Source organism: Pterocles gutturalis, unplaced genomic scaffold (assembly GCF_000699245.1).
Source record: "Pterocles gutturalis isolate BGI_N339 unplaced genomic scaffold, ASM69924v1 scaffold12283, whole genome shotgun sequence".
Lineage (NCBI taxonomy): Eukaryota > Metazoa > Chordata > Aves > Pterocliformes > Pteroclidae > Pterocles > Pterocles gutturalis.
Genome location: NW_010123157.1, coordinates 2,389 through 24,411, shown reverse-complemented (window position 1 = coordinate 24,411; position 22,023 = coordinate 2,389). Strand labels below are relative to the sequence as shown.

The following is a 22,023-nucleotide window of genomic DNA, read 5'->3' as shown; positions in this document are numbered from 1 at the left end:
AAGGACAAATCAATTAGAGCTAAACTAACAAAATGCCCTGTCTTGTCACACACTGCCTACCTGCACTTGAAATAAGCTGTGGGTTTTGTGCATTATGTACAACAACAACAAAAGGATTTCTGTTTTTAGGAAAACTCCAGCCTTCTGGAGTTCTGACAGTTAGAACTTTACTTTTTTTTATTATTATTATTATTATTCCTTTGGAGTCTTCAGATTAATAAAAGTTTGAATGGCCTGAGTAAGAAGGGAGTATGCTCAGCCTAAAATGCACAGAGCAAAATAATCCTCAGCTCCAGACAGCAGTGCTTGGGTCTAGCTGCTCCTAGGGCTTACTGCAGGTTATACAGGAGCAGCTACCACTTACAAGTTGTCTTCTACTGCTGACTTGACAAAAAGCCCTCAACCACTTACTACTACACAATTAAAGGTTTCAGAAGTCTGTCTTCTAGTATGAAGAAAGAAAACCAGCATCCTCCTTTAAAGATTCACAGCTTTTTTTAACCACAAAACAGAAATGCATATATATCCTGCCCTTCTGACTTTGTGCAGATACAGAGGGACCTACCCTAGAACAGGGAATCTATCCCTAGATGAAACCGCTGAGCATGTAACTTGCTCCTGCTGGAGCAGAATGCTAAACACCATTTGCTTCATCTGAGAACATAAATCAGTGAATGCTTAGCTGTGAATTGTTGCCTGTCTGTAAAGGCAAATACCAATCAATGTATAGCCTGAAGCATAAAGGATTGCTTGTGCCTTTTGTCTTGATTTATGTATCTGTGGATGTTATTTATCACAATTTTCACTGGATCGACTTTCATGGATTCAGAGTGGTTGGGGGTCAGCCACATTTAAAAAAATTATCTGTAGACTTAGGGCAAGTTTCATGAAAGCTGAAAAAAAGATGGAGATCTTTTGAGACAGAAAGACAAATGTAGTTTTGAGAACACACAACGGCCATCAGCAAACGCAATGGAAAACAGGTTCTGAGAACATTCAGCACAACACTGTATCCCCTTCTAAATCCTTTTGTAACTAAACCGTTGTAGTTCTTAATCTGGCATCAGAGCAGTCAGAAAAAAAATCCTCACTACTTTGGCAGACTGTTCATAATCATATAAATGGTTCCTCTTGTATCTTCCTTTGAAAAACAGAAAGACGAAAGTGCACAGCCCCCCACCCCCCCTTCTATAGTATAGCAGTTCTTGTTTATGGCTGGAATACATTTTCTGGTACTGTTGAATGTTTTGACAGCAGAGAGGACCAAAATAGGATGCAGATATTCAGATGCTAAGCTGCGAGGGAAACAGGGACAATCCGTTGGATGCATTTCTCAAACGTGATGATTGAGATTTTTAAATTTTTCCTTGAAATATAATCTTTTCTTTGGTTTGCTTTTACTGAGACTATTATATGGCTAAGTGGGAAACCAAATAAACTGCAAGATCACTAGGCAAGCAATGTCTGATGTGTTTCAATTAGTTCAGGATCACATAGCTGTTACCTACCATAGACAACATACGATCTGTTGCAAGACTAATAACATTCTTGTTTTGCTAGCTTAAACCTCTAAGTGGAAAGAGACTCGAACAGACTCCAGTGAACTGCTCTGAAGAGAAAAATGGAGATACAATTCTGTGCTTAACCAAAGGCAAGCAAGACCATAAAAGATCAAAGATACACAAAACGTGCAAGGTCACTGAGGAGGATACCCACTAGCCTACTGCTTTACATGACCAGGCTAACTAGACATGGAAATTATTTTCAAACGTGTAATTAGCAGCTAGCAACAGATTTGCTAGTTGCTCTTCTGACAGAAATGACCAGTAGGTTAGCACCAATATGAGAAAATACTTTGTCAGATCCAACAAAAAAAACCCACAACCAAACCAAAATCAACAACAAAAAGGAAAAATAGGACAAATTTCTGAAGGATGTAGAATTATAAGCTACCAGAACTGATGAATGGAATTTCTTATATGGCACCAATTGCTATAGAGAAATAAAAGGAGATAATACTAGTAAAAGCAGACAAATTAAGACTACCTTGTTTGCCAGGTATTTAATGCCTCCATTCACAACATTGTCCCTAAGAGCAGAATCAGGCATGACCATCCAAGAGAGCTGTTCCCTGAAGGATACAAAGGAGACAGATCGCTTATTCCATCAGCCTCCCATCATTTGCAATTCAAAGTGCTACTTTACTTTCTGAGGTCACTCAGAACTCTCTTGTGACTGAAGTAATAACTTTAATTTATTTATTCCATATCCTGTTTACAAATTCACTGATAAGCCCCTCTCGCCATGCTAACCATTCACTGCATCACATGGCTTCTTTTCTACACTAGAACAGCTCATCCCTTCCACTGATGCCTCTGTAAGGACATTGTCAAGATTTGTTCCACTTCAACGCCAAAGCAAAGAGCTGGCCTTGTGGCCTGGAAGCAAGATATCACTGTAGCAACTCGATGTACTGGTGATACTGCTTGTTTTTCCTTCTCTTCCTCCTTACTGTACTGCGCTCCTGCCAAAAAGTTAACTTTATAGGAGAGTCATTCCTTCTGAGGACAGACAGGGCTGCCTCTATTGTCCTGACTCAGCACTGTCTAAACAAAATGAGGACCAACTGCAGAAAGAGACATTTGTAATCCTTTCTCCAGAACACAAAATAAATAAAGTGAATGTGCAGCTGGCCTGGTAGAAGCAACAGAGCCTAAGCCTTTCTCTTCGTTTGGCAGGAAGAGCTGCAGTGCCTGCATAGGAAGGAAATACTTTCTTTTCACCAGACCTCTTTGCCACATTCAAGAACACCAATGACAAGATCCAGCAGCTGACTGGAGAAGTGGACAGAGCCAGTTAAGATTTTACTTTTAAAAAATATCCAGTAAACTCCTAATCCAGTATACACAGATTTTTCTAGGTTCATATCAACCTTGATTATTACACTTCTAGTAATACAGATACCAAGATCCTGAGCTGAACAAATTAAAAGAGAAATGTCTTATTCAGAAGTAGGAAACTGCAGACTTAACCAAGATCTGTATCACAAACTGACTTCAAGCATGTAAAATAAAATCACCAAATGAAGGATTTAATGTTGGGTTCCTAAGATTCTACCATGCTGACAGTTTCTGTGATTAAAGGAGCCATGGACCTTGCTCTCAGAAATTCATTATGCAGCATTGTACACTAAAATACAGGATGCTGTTATACAACCAAGCATCTGGGGAGATTAACCCCGATTAAAAAAAAAAATCTCCGTGAAAAGCAGCTATTTAATAGAACAAGGATGACGGCAAAATAAACTACTGGATTTGTGCAACTGAATCAAGTTGGATGTTAGGAAGTATTATTTTACCAAACAACAAGTCAAACAGAAATATTTACCTTGATCCTAAGATTTGATGAGTACAAAGCTCCCACTAATTTCCCACCAGAAAAACAGAGCAGTATCTTTACAGAGAGGGAGGACTAAAATGACCCGGAACATTCAGGAATATGTTTCTTCAGAGTACCGAAGAAAAGGAATTCAGGGAAGCCTCGCAGGAGGGTGTCCTGAGAGACGTGGTCAAGATGAACAAAGGGGCAGTTGAACCCAGGTTGCAATGACAGCTGTGGGCAACAGCAGAGAAACAAGAGGGCAGGACGAAGATACCGCCAAGCTAAAAGGAGAGAAAGCCTTTAGCTGAGCTGGAGATAAAAAACTGTGTAAGGGTTCTCTTCATATGTTGTAAAACTATCCTCCCACTACCAATAGTACTTGAAGGCTCAATCTCAACCCGCAGTTAAATAATTTCCGTACTATGGCTCTATTTCACCATTCTGAAGTTCTCCATAAATACGACATAATTAAAACAGCTAAAGCTTTTCCTGACAGTTTTCTTGCACTGAAATATATGTGCTCATTCTTCCAACTAAGATGCATTATTAGTACTTGCAAGAAGTCTGCTCCTTGCACTGAACAGAACTGCTTAGCTGATTTATAAGGCATTTACTGTAACTGCTTTTGGGCACAAACAAAGCAGTCTTTTTTTCTTTTTTTCAGGAAAGCGTCAGAACTGTCAGAAGAATCCATTAGCACAACATTTGTCCAAGAAGAATTCTATCATACTGCTGTTATTACAGGAAAGACAAGAAAAGTAATCTCAGACAAGGACATATGATTTGGCAGACATGTGAAGAAGAGCTATCAGCCTAATATTCCAAGAACAAACTTAACTACTGCCAGCAAGCTGACAGCTACAGTTCATGCACATCTGCTGTTTCCCATAAATGGCACTTTGCAGAAGTGTGAAGTTAGACACTTAACAATTCTATCAAGTTAAGACATTAAAGAAAAAACACAGCACTCTGAACCCATATTAAAAAATTAATAAGTTTTTTTCCAAGATCTAATATACAAATGCAGTGGTAACAATGTACTCTTCTTTTGTAAGCTTGGATGAAATATATTGAAGTCCACTTTTCGCATATGACATAAATAATCATCTAAAGCAACCTAGAAAAGAAGAAAAAAGCTTAGTCCATATGGTGCACAGAAATAATTGGGCATTAAGTTTAAAAAGCAATACATGAAACTGAATAGGGAACTACTTGACAGTTTGCCTGTTTTATTGTGGTAGAGTAACCATCACATTCAAAGGATATAAAAAAGGCAGGTTTTGTGAAAAGAAGCATTCTTTTTTACTAGACCAACCAGCAAATTATAAAAATAGACAAGATTTTGGGGCCTTGCATCAGAACGGCAGGCTATGAATATACAGACATCTTGGGTGGAATTGAGTCGTTAAAAAAGGATTAGAATTGTTGATCAGAACTATGAGGTTCCACAGTTAGACACACATTAGGATATTCAGAAGCTTTAGGTATTACATCATCATAAAACAGACACATGAAGCATTACTTAACCGTGCTTAATTTGATACTCTACTCTTCACAAACATATTAGTACAGAATTGAGCCCATTACTTAACAAGTGCATGATATCACACCCACCGTACAGAAAAAAGCAGGGTATGCCTTCACAGGAACTTTCTTACTGAAAGATCTAGCCTGAAAGTAAATGGGGCAAGGTGGGAGAAAAAAAACAAACATACTTATCAGGAAAATTTAACATTTCAGATTAAACATCAAGGAATATATCTATAATGGTTAGAGCCAACAGACTATATTACAGGCTTTGTCTCTTTTTATTTAGACATTCTGAAACTATATTTTTTCATGATGTGCAAGCCAGCACCATCCTGCACTGTACACAAAAGTAATTACACAGAAAATATGTAACAGTCGGAGAGGTCTGCTAAAATTCTTATGTTTTGACCTTACAGTTTACATATAATAAACCAATATAAATTAGCATCCCTTGTTCTGACAAGGTTCCAAGTTGCATCTGATTTAATAAATACAGTTAAACACTTTTTTTCCCCTGCCAACTCTTTGCATCCCAAGAGACAGAAATTATAGAAGACCAGAAATGCATTTCTCAGAGTGCATCTTTTTGGTCTACTGTTTCCATCAGTCCCAGAAGTCCAGTTATGCTCCATTTGCACTTAGGGGACTCTGAAAGGATCTCAATGCCTCAGGTCCTCAGTATCTATGTGTAAACAGAGGCTAAACCATGGCTGAATCAAATCTACAATTTAAACCCATGTACCACTCAAGTACATCTAACAGAGCTGAAGCAAATCTTCCTGTAATGCTTATTTATAAATACAAAATCCCTCCTTGTTTTGCCTTTTCTTACAGGTTGAACAAACAAAAAACTAAACCCTTTATGAATACTGAGGAGCATGCATGAGTTTCTGTTCGTTTTCCATGGATCTTTCCAGACAACTGAGAAAATCAGGCTGAAACTTTAGGAGGGAAAAATACTGAATCTATTCAGGGGGCAAATTATTTTAAAACTTTGTGATGTAATAACATGTGGATGTGTACATATATAAAAGGAAAACGGTCTTCTCTGATCTAATGCTCTGCCTTACTATCATTAATTGCGAGATGAAAATACAAAGTAATCTTTCTTGACCTTCTTAACCCAGAATGGGCTTCATGTCATTCAGAAAGCACGTTATCTTCCTTGGCAAATTGAGTCCATAATGATCTAGCATAATTGAGATAGATGCAAAAAGCCAAAAGGAGACCTTCTTTTTCAAGAGGAGTGAGGGAGGGAGTGCTTAAGAGAAAGAGGGGGAACATGTAAATGTATTCGCGGACTTTCAAAAGGATCACTGTGGGACTGACAGAGCGCTTTTATTATATGCTTTTATCCTAATAAAACACACAGTTCCTAAAGAAAACCGCAGTCTTCATTATCTTATTTTGCCCTCTGCTGGTCATCAGTCATAGAATCATAGAATGGTTTGGGTTGGAAAGGACCTAGTTCCAACCCCCCTGCCATGGGCAGGGACACCCTCCACTAGCCCAGGTTGCTCAAAGCCTCATCCAGCCTGGCCTTGAACCCCTCCAGGGATGGGGCATCCACAGCTTCTCTGGGCAACCTGTTCCAGTGCCTCACCACCCCCACAGTGAAAAATTTCTTCCTAATGTCTAGTCTAAATCTCCCCTCTTTCAGCTTATATCCGCCACCCCTTGTCCTCTCACTACACTCCCTGATCAAGAGTCCCTCCCCATTTCTCCTGTAGGCCCCCTTCAGGTACTGGAAGGCTGCTATAAGGTCTCCTTGGAGCCTTCTCTTCTCCAGGCTGAACAACCCAAACTCTTTCAGCCTGTCCTCATAGGGGAGGTGCTCCAGCCCTCTGACCAATTTCGTGGCTCTCCTCTGGACTCTCTCCAACAGTCACAGTGTCAGGAAGAGCTGACCACACTTCAGAAACTTTTCTCCCAAAATGAAGTGCCACATTACTACAATATGCTTCATATACTGTTGCTGAGATTTAATTTAGCATTTCAGGATTCTGTTTCTTCTGACTGTGAAACGGGGCTGGTAACTGTTACCCTCAACCTCCAAAATACACAGTTTGTGTAACAAATGCTGAGATTGTTGAAACCTCTCTGCAGGTTTAAACTTTACCCTGTAATTCCAACTAAGACAGAGGGTAAGTGGCTGAAAAGACCCTCAGGCAAAATAAGATGGTGATTTTATACAGAGAAGAGATGCATTTAAAAGCACTAGCCCATTACATTCACCTAAAGGCTTGAAATACCCAGCACATGTTGCCAGCAAAAGCCCATTTCATCCATTAGGGGAGAAAGTATCTTTATCCTTGTGTTAACAAAGACCATCTGATTATCAAGAAGGCTAATACCCTGTTATTACTCCCAGTTATTGTCAGTTTGAGTGGTTTGAAAACTCTAGAGATCCTGCACTGTCAATTACTCTTCACTGATGATGACGGAGGCTGCAAGCAAGTATTCAGAGAGGAATTTTTTTTTAATTTTAAGATTATATAACCCATCCATTTAAAAAAAAAAAAAAAAAAAAAGGCGGGGGGTGCCAAGATCAACATTCAATTGAATAAAATGCTGATGCTGCCCTAACCTGGCTTCTTTGTGTTTATACTTTTCTGTAAAGTCTCCAATTACATGATCACATTGCATATTTTCCATAGGACCCTCCCAGTGCATAACATGGGCAGGGCTCTAGGAATGGAGTGGGAGGGAAGTGGGGGTAAAGTTCTGCCTGTTCTCTTCAGAAGATGGTTGGCATGTTGGGAGACAGGGGACCAGTGCGCTAAGAATTATCAAATTATCTGAAAGTCTCTGAAGAACTGAATTCTCTCCCTGCTTCTGTCCCAAGGTTTCCGTGCAATATCAGCAATCAGATTTTAAACAGCTGGACAATAAATACACATTGCTCCTTTTCCATGTGTCCCACCCCTGACATGAGGGATTTCAGGCCAAGCACTTGGCATTTTTGTAAACTACCACAACTGCAATCAAAGTCAATGGGTTTTATATACTGTGCATTATTTGTTCAGAAGCGAGGGGTGGGAAATAAAAAAAATAAAAATCAAGATATTTCATCGGAACAAAGAAGTTTTGACCTTGCATTTTCTTTGTCTCTGTTCCCTGCTTCTAAATAGAATAAACAGTTTCCTTGGGCATGTGACAACAAAAACTGAGACATCAGGTGAAACAACATTGCCTTAAATGCAAATTATAAATAGTCTGTGTTGAAAACAAAGCCCAAGGCTACATATTATTAACAAAGAATAAAAACATTAATCAGCTAACTAACCACTGACTGAATAAACCAGGGATGCCTCATTTTACCTTCAGAAAAATGAAGAAGGGGTCTCCTACCTCTATGACATAAAATGCTGTGATCACAGGTAATGCTGTAAATGAGGATTATATTAATGGTGTAAATGCAAAGAGAAATCTGGCATTTCTTTACTTTGGAGTGGTATCTTTTCAGACTACTTTGACTGGAAGTATTGGGTGCAATACACAAAGTCTATGCATATATGTACTTGTAGACATAAGAAACTCTTAACAACACTTCTTGCAAGTTTTGGTTTCCAGATAAAGGCAGACACAGCATTGCTGATGAAAGTCTTTTGCTTTTGTATTATGTACCAACAAGCAATTCAGAGTTTAGCTAAAATAAGAGCATAAAAGAAAAATAGAGTAGAACTCTGCAGTTCTTCAGGATTCATTATTAACTGTTCCAAGCAAATGAAGTCTTTCCTAATTCACTTGGCTGTGATCCAGAAAATAAATAAACAGAAAGCACCTTTCACAACATAGCTTTGAGCATGGTTGGTGATACGAGGGAGTGAATCCCCCCTCCCACACACACTAACCAGCAGTTAAAGGCAGCATGCTTTGCTTTTCTGGCAGACATTCCACTGTGCTGTGAAGTACCTACCATATGCAGAAGTGCTTTCTATGGTTTTGACGCTATGCTGGCATATACTTGCACTTAGGAAGTCTGCTTCAAGTTTCTCTCCCAGTAATAAGGCTTTTAGGCAGTATTTATAGATATACAATTGGACCTGGATGTAAGTAATCTGCCTCTTGTACACACAGATAAATGTGATATTCATACAGAAGTAGATGTAAAATATTTAAAGGTTTTGTGTGATGTTTTTGGTTTTTTTATTTAAACTCTCAAGGTAATTAAAGGTAAAATATTTGAAATTAAATATGCAGCTATAAGTCTTCTAACAACACATATGCACAATTCTTTGTGAAGATTAGCATCAATTATGTTTATTTAAATTTTAAAAAAGGGAAGGAAACTCACATGTTCTAGATGAGTATGGGCCTGGCTGGCAATGTCATAAATTACATCTCTCACATTTTTATCTTGTTTGCCTCTTATGAAATCCTCTTGGGAAACTCCATGCTAGACATAGGAAGGAAAATAAAAAAGATAAAAACTCTCAATAAATATCAAGTTTCCATTTTAGCTTCTCAAAAACCTGTCCCGGCAACCAAACTAATGACACAAGACTGAAACAGCCTAAATGTTTTACCACTGCCCCCTCCTTTTTTTCTCTTTTTTTGGTCAGTCACTTGGAAAAAATTCAAAGAACAAAGAGAACAGTTGGTAGTGACTCTCTCAGCATGAATTTGATCCCTAAAGACTTTGTGGCCAGTCAGATAACCAAGAGAGATTTAAAAATTTTGGGAATTTAGATCAGTTTAGATGCCCAATTTTTAAAACCATAATCCAAGAATCATTATTCAGCAGAAGAAAGCCAGTAACAGCTAACACAGAAGCCCTGCTGGCTTATGAAGTAAGTCATTATCTTGGGATTGGTAACCAGGCTTACAAAAACCCCAAACAAAAAACCAACAAAAAAAACCCCAAACCAAAACAACGAACCCCCAAACCAAATCAAAAAACCAAAACCCCCCAAAAACCCCACCTCAAAACCCCCCAAAAAACCAACCCCAAACTTATTCTTTGACAATAGTGACCAATGTAAGACATAATTATGGTATATTCAGAATTGCACCAGCTGCCTGTTCTTCTCAACAACACTCAGACATGTAAAAGCTGTATCAAGGTAGGCAGGTAGGCTTCCCAGGAGACGGAGACTCCAGTAGAGCTCTGCAATACTTGCCAACAGCTGAAACACTTACAAGATGCTCAGTCTGCACGGAAGGGATGCAAGCTTTTACAGTTTCACTGTAAAACACCTTCCATGGCAAGGAATGACTGTGAATTTTCAGGCTATATTTGAAAAGCTAAAAAGTTGGCAGGTCTGCTCTACCATCCAGTCCCAGAAGGGCTGAAAGCAGGGTGCAGCTCCTTTCTGCAGTCTTAAAACCCTGACCTATATTAGTATCTATGTTTTTTGCAACTACCTAAAGTACTAAACTTCAAATCAGAACTTTCACTTGTATTTTACATATATTCAGAAAATACTAACAACTGCCGTAAGTATCACCATAATTGCATACATTTTGGTTAAGTATAAAAAGAACAGCATTAACATCTAAAAATAAAGACTGGAGATGAAGGAATAACTGCTGCGATGCCCACAGATCTAGCCAGAGAATATTAATGAAAAAATCTGAACTTTAATCCCATTTTACACAAATTGCAAGATCTGCTAAATTTCAATGCAAATTAGGTGTACAGTTTAAATTGCAGGACTATACCATCTAGTACAGCAATGTATGGAATGTATGCTTATAGCTATCTAATATGTAACAAAAAAACCTCAACACCAAAAAGAAACCACAAAAAAAACCATAACCACCTGCATATTTATGAAAAGGTAGTAAAAAGAAACCCAAGAAGGTTGTTCAGAAATAAAATTTCTCATAGTGCTCCCTTTATGGGGACAGAAAAAGAAAAAGTAATTAAAAAAACCCCGGCCCCATTCTATATGTGTATTTCTATACGTTAATGGAAAATTTCCCAAAAGCTAAAATACTACTACATTTAATAAAACAAACAAACAAACAGAAACCCCAGAGTTTTATGAAGGTCACTCCTCTCACCACCCAAAAGATAATGAAACCATGACAATGGCATATTACTAGGTCACAGCAGAAAGAGTTAAAATAAAGGAAAAAGGTGCTCTGTTTCTGGCCTAATAAATTATGGTCTCATATCTAGTGTTTAGAGACACAGTTAGAAACACCGTACTGTTCAATTCCAGATAACTTGCTTCTCTTACCAGCATACAAATGTCCATGGGAAGAAAGACCTTTTTTCTTGTACTATGATATGGAGTGGCTCTTAAACAGGTAACTATGCCTTGTGCTTTCCCAATGTGACTGGCTGCATGGTCAGCATGGATGTTCCTTACACCTAAAATTGCAGAAATAATATGTTTAGAAACATACTGGCAAGCCTTTTGAGGGGTATAATCTTCCCTGATGTGTATCACAGTCATATTTAAGGAAAGCTAACCACCTTGGTCCATGATAGAACTGTGTATATTCATAAACTGCCTTGAGATCTCATCTCAGAGGTGCAAAGCAGCAGGCAAATTGATTTCCACATTCAGGAGCAAGATGCCTCTTAGCTTGTTGCAGTTTCTACAAAGGGTATACTTAGCAGAGCGGCACCTATTCAGATATAATACATCAGTACAGAAACTTATTTTCATTGGCATGTCCTCTCCCAGGATAATAATATTCCAAGAACTTTTTCCTGCCAGAAAAATCACTCAGGTGTGAGATTCCTAACAAGCACTAATGCTTACAGCATGGTTTCATGACTGGCTGCAGCTGATTCAGCAGTGTACTGAAACCAAAGAGAATGGTCCTACACTTCCCCCCAAATCCGTATTTCTGCCACCTCCCTTTTGTTCTCATGGGCGATGAGGCAGTAGCATGGCAAACTGAGTCAGATCACCAAAGCAATGGAAAACTAACTTTAGTTACTGCATGGTGACACAACTGTGAGAACTGAAAGAAGAGGGAGATGAGAGGGGCAGAGCAGCACCTCTCTTCATAGCAAGACCATACAAGGTTGGCTTAGACTGATGACAAAGCCATAATGTTTTCACTTGGGATGAAATGAAAACTTAAAGGAAAATTGAAATTAAAATTCACAAAATCTCTCACAGAAGCAGTGTTCTACGAAGAAAGAAATTAGGATACAGGAATTACAGACCATTGAGCAAAACTGTCACCTGGAAACAATACCGGGCGTACCAGATTTACTGCCCAAGCGTGCCTGAGCCTTGCATGCGTCTCAGAAGCCTTAGTGAAACAGTGGCTATAGGTAGACTACATGGACTTATTTTGGCAATAGCAGCAGAAAGCAGAGTGTGGCTTGGAAGAATGAATGGATGTACCTTACTGATACAGACTGGGCAGCTCAGTCTTTACATATAACTAAGAATAAAAAAAAAAAAAAAAAAGCTCAAAGTGTAAGAGTTATCAGTGACTCATGCTGAACCTGGGAATATATCCCAAAAGTGAGGTTCTGAAAAGGTTTAACAAAATTATTGAGTAGTACCAGACTCCTGACTACTTAGGCAATTAACCAAAAAGCACAATATTAATATTTTTAAATGACAGAAGCTAGCAGGAAGTACCAGGACTTTGGATGACAAGATTACCAGTCAAAATGAGGTCGACAAAAGTAACCCGAAATCAGTAAAAATGAAGCAGCATTACTACTGGGAGAGATACACACAAACTGGAGACAGGCCAGGAAAAAAGAAGCTAAAAAGCACAAGAAATTAGCAAACATGACCTGTAATGAAACGAGGTCCACCTGGTCTAGAAAAGACTGCTGATGGGAAACACAAAGAAAAGGGCTGTGTTCAATTAATTTCTCAATTTGTGTAAAAAAACATAGAAGTTAACTGTTTAATGTGCAGTGAAGGAGACTTTTGCTTAGATAATTTGTTACACTGGTATATTTAAGAGAAGTTAAACATGACAGTAGGGCACCTAGAAAATCCAGAGCCACCACAACAGATTTTCAAGAACAGGATCATCTGACTTGTATCAGGAGTGACCCAAGTATGACTGAACTTCTTCAGGAACGAAGACATTTCTCAGAATGGAAGACATTGATATTTCTCATACTCCTACATTTCTTCAATCATAATTTCAGAAAGACACTTGCAACATTTCACTGATTTCCCATCGAGGAAGCAACCATCAGATGTTATGACACTGGTTCCTCATTTCTTCCTAAGAATGTGTGCAACATATCTCTCTTTCTTCTTTTTAAACTCTTTTAAACTCAGCATTGCCCTTCCATCAGACTACTCTGATAAGCAAGAGGAAAACATTGCTAATACTATACTAAATACCACTACTACTAATAATAATAATAATCCTCATCCTTCTTTTACATCTGAGCACATACAGGGAATACTTCTATAATGCAACAGATACCTAAAAGAAAGTCAGCCTTTTCCTCACTGCAAATGAACAGTTCTTACCCAAGCTGGGACTCTTCTACTAGACATGACACAGATATGTGCCTCTTAACCACAAGGATCATATAATATTTGTTGAGTTTTTTCCACCTATTCAATTATTAATAGTTAACCTACTTTTAGGAAGGGAAGAGGATTCAGACCCAAGTTTACAACCTCATCTAGAGAAGTTTATAGGTTGGGAAGTCAGCTGTATCCAGATAACCGGTGTACATCACTGCAACATAGAAAAACATCTGCAGAATAACTACAGCACTTTGTGTTCTTACAAATGGGACAATCAGAAAATATGGTGAAGAGCTGAATTTACCACACTCTGTATAAGGAGCAAGAAATGAGAAAACAAAGCAACCAAGAAGAGAGCAGCAGGAAATCACACTTCAGTGAGCTTTCCACTGAGCAGCTTCTAAGGAAAGTACATAGGTCTAGGACAGGTGCAGGAAGATTCCAGATTTATGGATGAGCATTCAAAAGATATCTTATCATAGAACCACAGAATGGTTGGGATGGGAAAGGACCTTAAAGATCATCGAGTTCCAAGCCCCTGACTGAAGTATTACCTAAGACAATTTCCACTGAAATTAAACTCCAGTGGAAAAAGAGTGTTTTTTTAAAAACTTCAGTAAATATTGTACCTGCACTGAGGAGTCATCAACAAAATCTAAAAAGGGGAAAACGCCTACCCAGCATTTCCAAGGTGAGGTACAAGAGAGCACTCTGTGTGTTCTCAGCATACGTTTCAAGCTCCTGGATGTTATGGTATGCTTTATCATCCAAATTCTTCTCCTGTAATATGAGCACAGAACTTCAGTAACATGTAAATATAACTGGTATTTGTACAAGTTTATTACTACAGCTGTATCAGCCTAATCTACTATTAGGGAAGAAAAAAAAGAGCACAAAATTAATGACAGAAAGAGTATAAACTGAGATAGAAGTAGTCGTTAAAGCTTATAGCAAATCTAACATAACCAAATAACTACATGCAGCTGCAGCCAAGTCTGATTACTGGAGTACATATAACCTTTTGTAATAATAAGAAATCGTAATTCTTCATAAAAAAGTCACAGACAAAACATCATATGGTATGCTTACGCTACAGGGTTGCCAACTTCAATATTTCATTTGCATCGGAAGCAATTTCTCTTCATTGGAAGAGAAATTTAGATAAATGGGAATGTATTTTTAAAAACATGAACAAAAATCAATGCAGCAAATACACATGTAAGTTTCAAAGTCGTATGCAAATACACCCAAAAATACAACATCCTCCATAATTCTTTGTGTCCTAGTGGCTTTTGTGTTAAAACATATCAGCCTTAAGATTACAAATCTGTCTTAAAATTTAAAAACTCTGAAGTCTTTCACAGCCATGACACTCCGCAAGTAACTGACCATCAGTTTTCTCAAGGTATAACTTCATGAGACACTAACTTTAGCAGCAAAGCTAGCTTAAGATATTCCTGCCCTCGGCTATTAATTCTTGCCCTTGTGTCGGAGTTGGTAGCAGCAGCATCACTGTACCAGTGAAATTCTTCTTGTTTTTTTCAAAAAAAAAGGATGGATATTTTAAAATTCATGTGATTTGAATGCTCCAGTTTACAGCACTGCTTAGAAAAAACTCCCCAGTGATGATAAGGAGAAGCAGCAAAGTGTGTCAGAAAGGTTCAGACAGGTCATTTAATCCGAGACTTTGTATCCATGACTCATCGCAAGAGAAAGCTATTTAGGGGCAAAACTGGCATGGTAAGAAAAGAGGTGAGGAGGAATAGGATGATGCCAGTGATGTAGATTTCTGCAACCTTTTGCAATATGCAACATGTCCTTTCTCTTGGGGCATTCTTAAAGAGAAATGCAACTGTCTGGAAAAGAAGAATTCTTGAAGCTTTTTTTTTTTTTTACACACAAACACATAAAAATAAGAGGAAAAAACCAAATATGACTAAAGCCAGAATCAGACTTTGAATGGTAAATACATACTCTTTCATCAATGATCTTCATGAACCACAGTTTAGTCAAGTTATGCCTCTTGACAGCCTGAAAATTATAAAATAAAACATCCATGTTAATGTATACAAAGTGATGATAGAATTGCATTCTGAAGGCTGAAATATATTTCAGATAATCCTTTTCTTACAAGGATTGTATCCACTGGGTTAAATCAAAGTGGCATGTCAGTGGAAAATTACAATCTTCAAATACAAACGTTTTCAACCAGCATTTGTTACAAGTTGTTGCACATAAAAAATGAAATCTTGGACATCAAGCCATTTAACTAAAAGCATTTCTTTAAAAACATTTTTGAAAGTAATTTATTCTCCCATGGAGTCATAGGTCCCCACAAAATATTTGCAGAAACTATGTTCACTTTCCAAAGAGAACAGTTTCCTCCAGACTGAAGCAATAAAAAGATTTCCCCTGTAAATTTTTGAGAAAACATCAGTACAACATACCAATATGCACTGTAAAAACAGCATCCGAACAAAGTTAATATAATGAGTATTATGGCTTTGTTTTAAAAAGTATCCCACAGGACTCATACTCACACACTCTCCTTTTGGCTCTTACCTTATATTCGACTTCCTTCCTGTACTACCTCATTCTATCAACTTACCTTCAATCCTCTTACACGCACTGAATTTTTCAGACCACGTTGTCAGAAAGGCTACAATCACATATATAAATATTTATAAAAAAATTTATGAAGCAGATTTCTAACAAGCTTAGCCTTTATAGCTCACTTTCAACTTCTTTACACCCATTATATTTGTAAATATTTTTTCAATGTTTGACAAGACTAGATCTTCTTGTCAATTCAACACAATCTGCTTGAGGAAGCACCTGGTACGTGCAAAAGAAAATTTTAAATTACAACTACAAATGTCAGTTTTGCTTCTCACTTGTTCATCCTGAGTACCATTTTATAAATGAAATCCTTGAAGTACTCACAGGTCAAGACTTAAAGCACCAGACTGAGTTCCGCTAACTTACCCAATTCGTACATTACATCCATTTTGAGCTACCTTCATTCAAACATACAGGTCCTCATTTTTCAAAAGTTTTAAAAAATGGCTTCTTCCACAGAAATGGAGAATGAGGCCTCACTTTTCATGTGTTCAAAAGGGACAGATTAGTAAGAACAAGTATCATACAGCTGCCGTGTAAGTTTACATTAAAGTCACTGAGAGAAGACCTATTAATAATTCTAGAAATACTATTAAATACTATTCATATACTCAGTGCATAAAACTCTTGGAATCCAAATGTGAGTATTATGGAATATACAAAACTTTGGGAACACATTTAACATGATAAATTAGTATTTATTCTGTAAAATCAAACTGGTCTCATGCAAACTCAACAGCAAGAAAAGAGTATACATGAAACATGCTGTGCAAAAGACATGCCAATTCTATGAACAGCTTTGCAACACTTGTGAGTTCAGGTATCTTTCCAAATCCTTCTTTCTAAGAATTAAAATTACGTTCTTAAACATTTGTGAAGCCATGCTCTTCAAACAGGTCATTCTTGGGGTATTCGCTGAAATGTAGAACTAAAATCACACCCGGAGTGCAAAGGCCACCAGGTCAGGTTGGTTTGTTAGTTTGCACCAGCACTCTGCAGTGTTCAGAGCTATGAGACCTCCTAGAAGTATTTTCTGAATTATTTTTCAACATATTTTTCTTATTTCACCATTCTGTTTGGATTGTTTTATATTGGTCTTCCTTTAAAGAAATCATATGCAAGGTGAAACCTTACCAGAGAGATAGGCTAATTCCTTCCTTCATGACAAAAATCAATTTTCTGTTTTGTGAGACAGGAGTATGACTGGCAGTCTTAGCTGTTGGAAAGGGCTGCAATTGGTATCTCAATATCCAAATGATTTATATCTGAATGTACTACAGGTTTTGGCTGCGATAGAGTTAATTTTCTTCACAATAGCTAGCACTGGGCTGTGTTTTGGATCTGTGCAGAAAATAATGTTGATAGCACACTGATGTTTTAGCTCCTGCTGAGCAGTGCTTACACACCATCAAGGCCTTTTCTGCTTCTTACCCCACCCCACCAGCAAGTGGGCTGGCTGTGCACAAAAAGCTGGGAGGGGACCCAGCTGGGACAGCTGACCCCAGCTGACCAAAGGGATATTCCACACCGTATGGAGTCATACTCAGCAATAAAACTAGTGGGCAGGTTGGCAGGGGGGGCTGCTGTGCTCAGGGACGGACTGGGCATTGGTTGGTGGTGAGCAATTGTTTTCATTTGCATCGCTTGTCTTTCTTGGATTTTATTTTTCTGTCTGTTATTTTTTTTCTTCCTTTCCTTACAATTACTATTATTATTTGATTTTACTTATTAAACTGTTTTTATCTCAACCACCAGTTTTCCACCCTTCCAATTCTCATCCCAATCCCACCGGGAGGGAGAGTGAGTGAGTGGCTGTGTGGTGCTTATTTGCCAGCTGGGGTTAAACCACAAAAATGTTTGGGGTTTTTTTATAAGTTACTTTTCTGCTAATAAAATTTCTACCTCACATTGACACACAATGACACAAGCAGCCTGAAAGTAAATGTGGTTGAAATAATATATATAATCATACCCAAAACTAACTTGTACCTAACAGGCTCAATCAGACAACTAAATGAGATATCTTCAGAAACAAAAATAAGCTAAGCTACACTAAAGCAAGTTCCTCCTTGGAAAGGAGACAATAGCATTTTGGGAGAAAATGGTCTTGTTCCTGGGAAGTTTGCCATATGCTGGAAGAGAGACAGAAAGAAGGAAATAAAAAGCAAAGGCACAGACAGATTGACATGCAAAACTACCAATTCTGCATTTTAGTGTCTGCATTAAAATACCACCCTAGGTTCATCTTCAACTTCCATAATCACAGAGAAAGGCTCACAACATTTGCCTGTCTTCATTCTAACTGTACAAACACTTTGTCGTGGCTAAGGCACATGCTCTATCTGAGCCGGAGGCACTTACGAATAGCTCTGGTCCTCCTAAAAGTGACTCTAACAGGTGTTTTTCTTTTATTCTACTTCTTGGCTTTACCTATGCTTTCCTTTATTTAAGCAAACTGTATCTTGTTTAAATCCCAATTTTAATCTAAACAGGAGTGTTGATAGACAGGAACAAATGCTCACTTGTGCTTTATTTCACATTTGAAGGAGGAAGAGTCAGAGAGAGGCCACTGTTTCAGTACTGCCAAAATCACTGGAAGAGGATTTGGAAAGGACTCATTTCTGTGGTCTCAGAGGTGCAGCAGAGTGGATGTGAAGCCAAGATGGCAACAAGTGAAATGCTCTAATCCCGCAGGAACTGCATTGTTTTATCCCAGTGTTACAGTGAGTGTCCCGCTTTTCCCACGATTTTAACAGGAACAGTGCAGATGAATACTTGAAGACTCCACATTTCACTGCCTGTTTTTCAGCAGGTCCATAAACCTAACTACCTGTGGGATCTCTGTTAACTGTATTCACCTATTGAGACCTAGATAAACTGTTGAAGACTCCACATTTCACTGCCTGTTTTTCAGCAGGTCCATAAACCTAACTACCTGTGGGATCTCTTAACTGTATTCACCTATTGAGACCTGGATAAACTGCAGCTTTTCCTGTCCTGGAGCTCAGAGAGCTTTAGTTTAAATGCAAGTTCTGATCTTAAAGAGTAGAGGCCTTAAAGTAGCTGCTCTTTTGGAAGGTTCTAAGACTTGCTGTGGCCTGTGGCCCTAAGATCACAAGTTAGCAATGTATGGAATTTTCAACCCCAAATAAATTCAAAATTAATCTCAATGTGACCTTGACAACCTAATCTAACGTTAATGTCACACCCTTCTTTGAGTGGCAAGTTGGACTAGATGACAACCAGAGATCCCTACCAAATAAATTATTCTGTGGTTCTATATCAGCATCAAGGGGAAATCCATTTACACTGCCTTCAGACCTTTAATCATCCAAGTAGAAACAAAAAATTGTGTAAGCAAGCCTCTGTTTTTTTGGCCATGACCAACAGAGGAACAGATCTGCAAGTATACTTTATGAGTGATGTTCTAGTGCCTGCAGAACTCGGGCATCTTGCTAAAAAAATATTACATTCAGAAGTACATTCCCTGTTACTCAATGCACACAAAAGGATCTGTGCAGAACATAATACATAAATAGAAGTCATCAAGACACTCTTGATGCGAGCAGAAGACCGTATTAAGATTCTTCCTATTACCCAGTAACTAGGTATGAAGGTCTTCGGCTTCTCCTCATACCCTCTTTGCTAGTTCAACCTCTGTGCTTAGCCTTCTGTCTTTTTGTACAGCTTAACTTCTTCAGGCAGGACTAGCACGGGCTTAGGGAAGTATCCTTATGCACTTCACTTGCTATCAACTTACAGCTTACCACAATTTACTCTGTCCTTCACCTAAACAGAAGAGAAAAAAAGCAGATGGTTCACAGAAGTCTGACCCTCCAGGTAGGTCCTACCTAAATATTCTTCTTCTCCAACTCTGCTCTTTGGTTGTAGGCTACTTAAAACATTGCACACAGACAGCAACACAATTTACCTGCTTGATATAAAATAAAGCTATAACTATGTAACACAACACACACAAAACAATGACATTGTTTCCCACAGTAATATTTTAGTTAAGTGAACTTTAGGACAATAAAGGTATATTTTACCCTCCACAGTTCTGTTGCAACTGGCTGATGTGGTGGGTTATCACAGTATATATTTTCCACAGCCTCCCTCCAGAACTGCATTCGCATCAAACCTGTAGTCTTCTGGGTTACGGAGTCTTTAATCTGGAAAGGATATATCTGCAGTGAAATTCACAGTGTCTTTAAGGCACTTGGTCTATCTACACCGAGAAGACAGACACAGGCCGTAGTCAAACCCCACAGGGAAAGTGCTCAGTTCTGAACTTGCATTTATTCCTCATAAAGCATACAAACACTACAGAGAGTAAAAAAAATCCTCACCAGAACCTGACTTTGAAACCCGTGGAGATTAAATCCTGGGTGACCTTCAGCTTAGCTTCCTTCCCAGAAGGAAAAGAAGCAGTAGTAACAGCAGCAAGGGAGGGCAGCGTCATGGGTTGCCAGAAGCACAGCCCACAGAAGCTGATGTGGGATTTTGCTTGGTCAGCACATTTCCTGGATTGCTCCTTTCTGGCAAGCATTACCAACTTTCCTGGTTACACTGGCAGTTTCTGGCCACCTAGCAAAGGGGAGAGACTGCAGCCACTTCCCTCCCACAACTCCCTAATTACAAACTTCCCTCCTGGCAGCCTTTCCATTACCTAGCTTCTGCCAACAAAGACCTGGGAGTGATTATATCATCCAAGTTTTTAACAGACCTTCTACAGACAGGATTTAGCTGCACTTTACTGATTCAGTCACTGCATTTGAAGCCAGGACATAGATGCAATCAGGTAACAGTATCAAGGACCACAGACTGTTTAATCATTTCATTTTAAAATGCACAAAGAGGAAAGTCAGAAAAACTATATATAAACAAAATGAACTGGAGGAGGCTGGCTACTTTCCAAGGGACATTCAAAACTCAAGGTTTGTATTGCATTATTTATTCATTGCCCCTTACAGTAGAAAAAGTTAATCTTGGCAAGACACCACCTGCTAATGTAATTTAGAATATCAAAATTGTGATTTTACATTTCTAGAGCTCACAAATGTATTTTAATACCTGCCTGAGCCAGTTCCACATTGAAGGCTCTCAAGGCAAAGGCAGAGGTTCGAGATTCCGCAGGCAACAGCAGAGAACATAGAAACCCTTCGTAGTCACGCTTTCTATAAAAGGATGAAAAAAATACATGTATTATTTACAGCTCTATGTAAATTGTGCATACCATCACTTAGCACTGAACTCCTAAAATAGTTGCAATAAGTTACAGTTCAAAACTCTGACTTTGCAAAAGTAGCAGCTTTTAAGCTTATTTTAAAATAAGACAAACTCCAAGAGAGAGGGGATGCTGTCTGGACTCTCAGTGCACCTCTTGAATACAGATCTCAAGATATCTGGCTAAAGGCATGGAACAAGTCTGTGGCAGAACTGCAAACAGAATCCAGATTGTCTGATTTTCAGACTTCTGTTCCAAACGTAAAACCACATTTCTTTGAAAGATTGTGCTCTGGAGCTTGGCAGAAGAACGCTTGCTTAGCCAGTAAGTCTTTGTTTATTGGCAACTATATTCAAAGCATAAGAACTCTGGGCCTTAGCAGTTTTGTTGCAGGTAACTCGTTGCCAATCTAGAGTGATATGCCTTTGTTTGGCCACTTGGGTGTGCCACTAAATTAAAAACAATCACAGTGCACAGAATCATAAATTGCAAAATCATACATGACTGTAGCTAACAAAAACACTTGGTCACTCTGAAAAGCTAAATTGCTTGTTTGGAACACTATTTTCTGATAAGCCTGTAACCTCATTCTTCATTAGAAGAAGACCAGCAACTCCAAGTTTCGCCTCAAGAGTGGAGAAGCAGATGTCAAGGAAAACACATTTATTCATCATCATGAAGTCTGCTGTTCTTACATGTACTCATATTTCTTTGAATGTGAGCTTAAAATAGGAATGCCAAACTAAAACCAATGGTTATTAGAGTTGCTACTTTTAGCATCGAACAAAAAGGAAGTGAGATTTAACAGAGGTTCTCACACAGAACAATATCAAACAGCTGATA

The 22,023-nt window shown here is 38.4% G+C and overlaps 1 protein-coding gene across 1 annotated transcript; it reads right to left on the bottom strand.

Moving 5' to 3' along the window:
- Positions 1–4,357: 4,357 nt before the first annotated feature.
- Positions 4,358–21,130, bottom strand: NDUFAF6 (NADH dehydrogenase (ubiquinone) complex I, assembly factor 6; the record flags this gene model as incomplete). Its single annotated transcript, XM_010077801.1, has 8 exons — positions 4,358–4,498; positions 4,996–5,052; positions 9,209–9,310; positions 11,100–11,233; positions 14,012–14,114; positions 15,309–15,365; positions 20,003–20,125; positions 21,031–21,130. Coding segments are annotated over 8 exons (805 nt in total), but the record flags the coding sequence as incomplete, so codon positions are not given.
- Between the last annotated feature and the right edge of the window lie 893 nt (positions 21,131–22,023).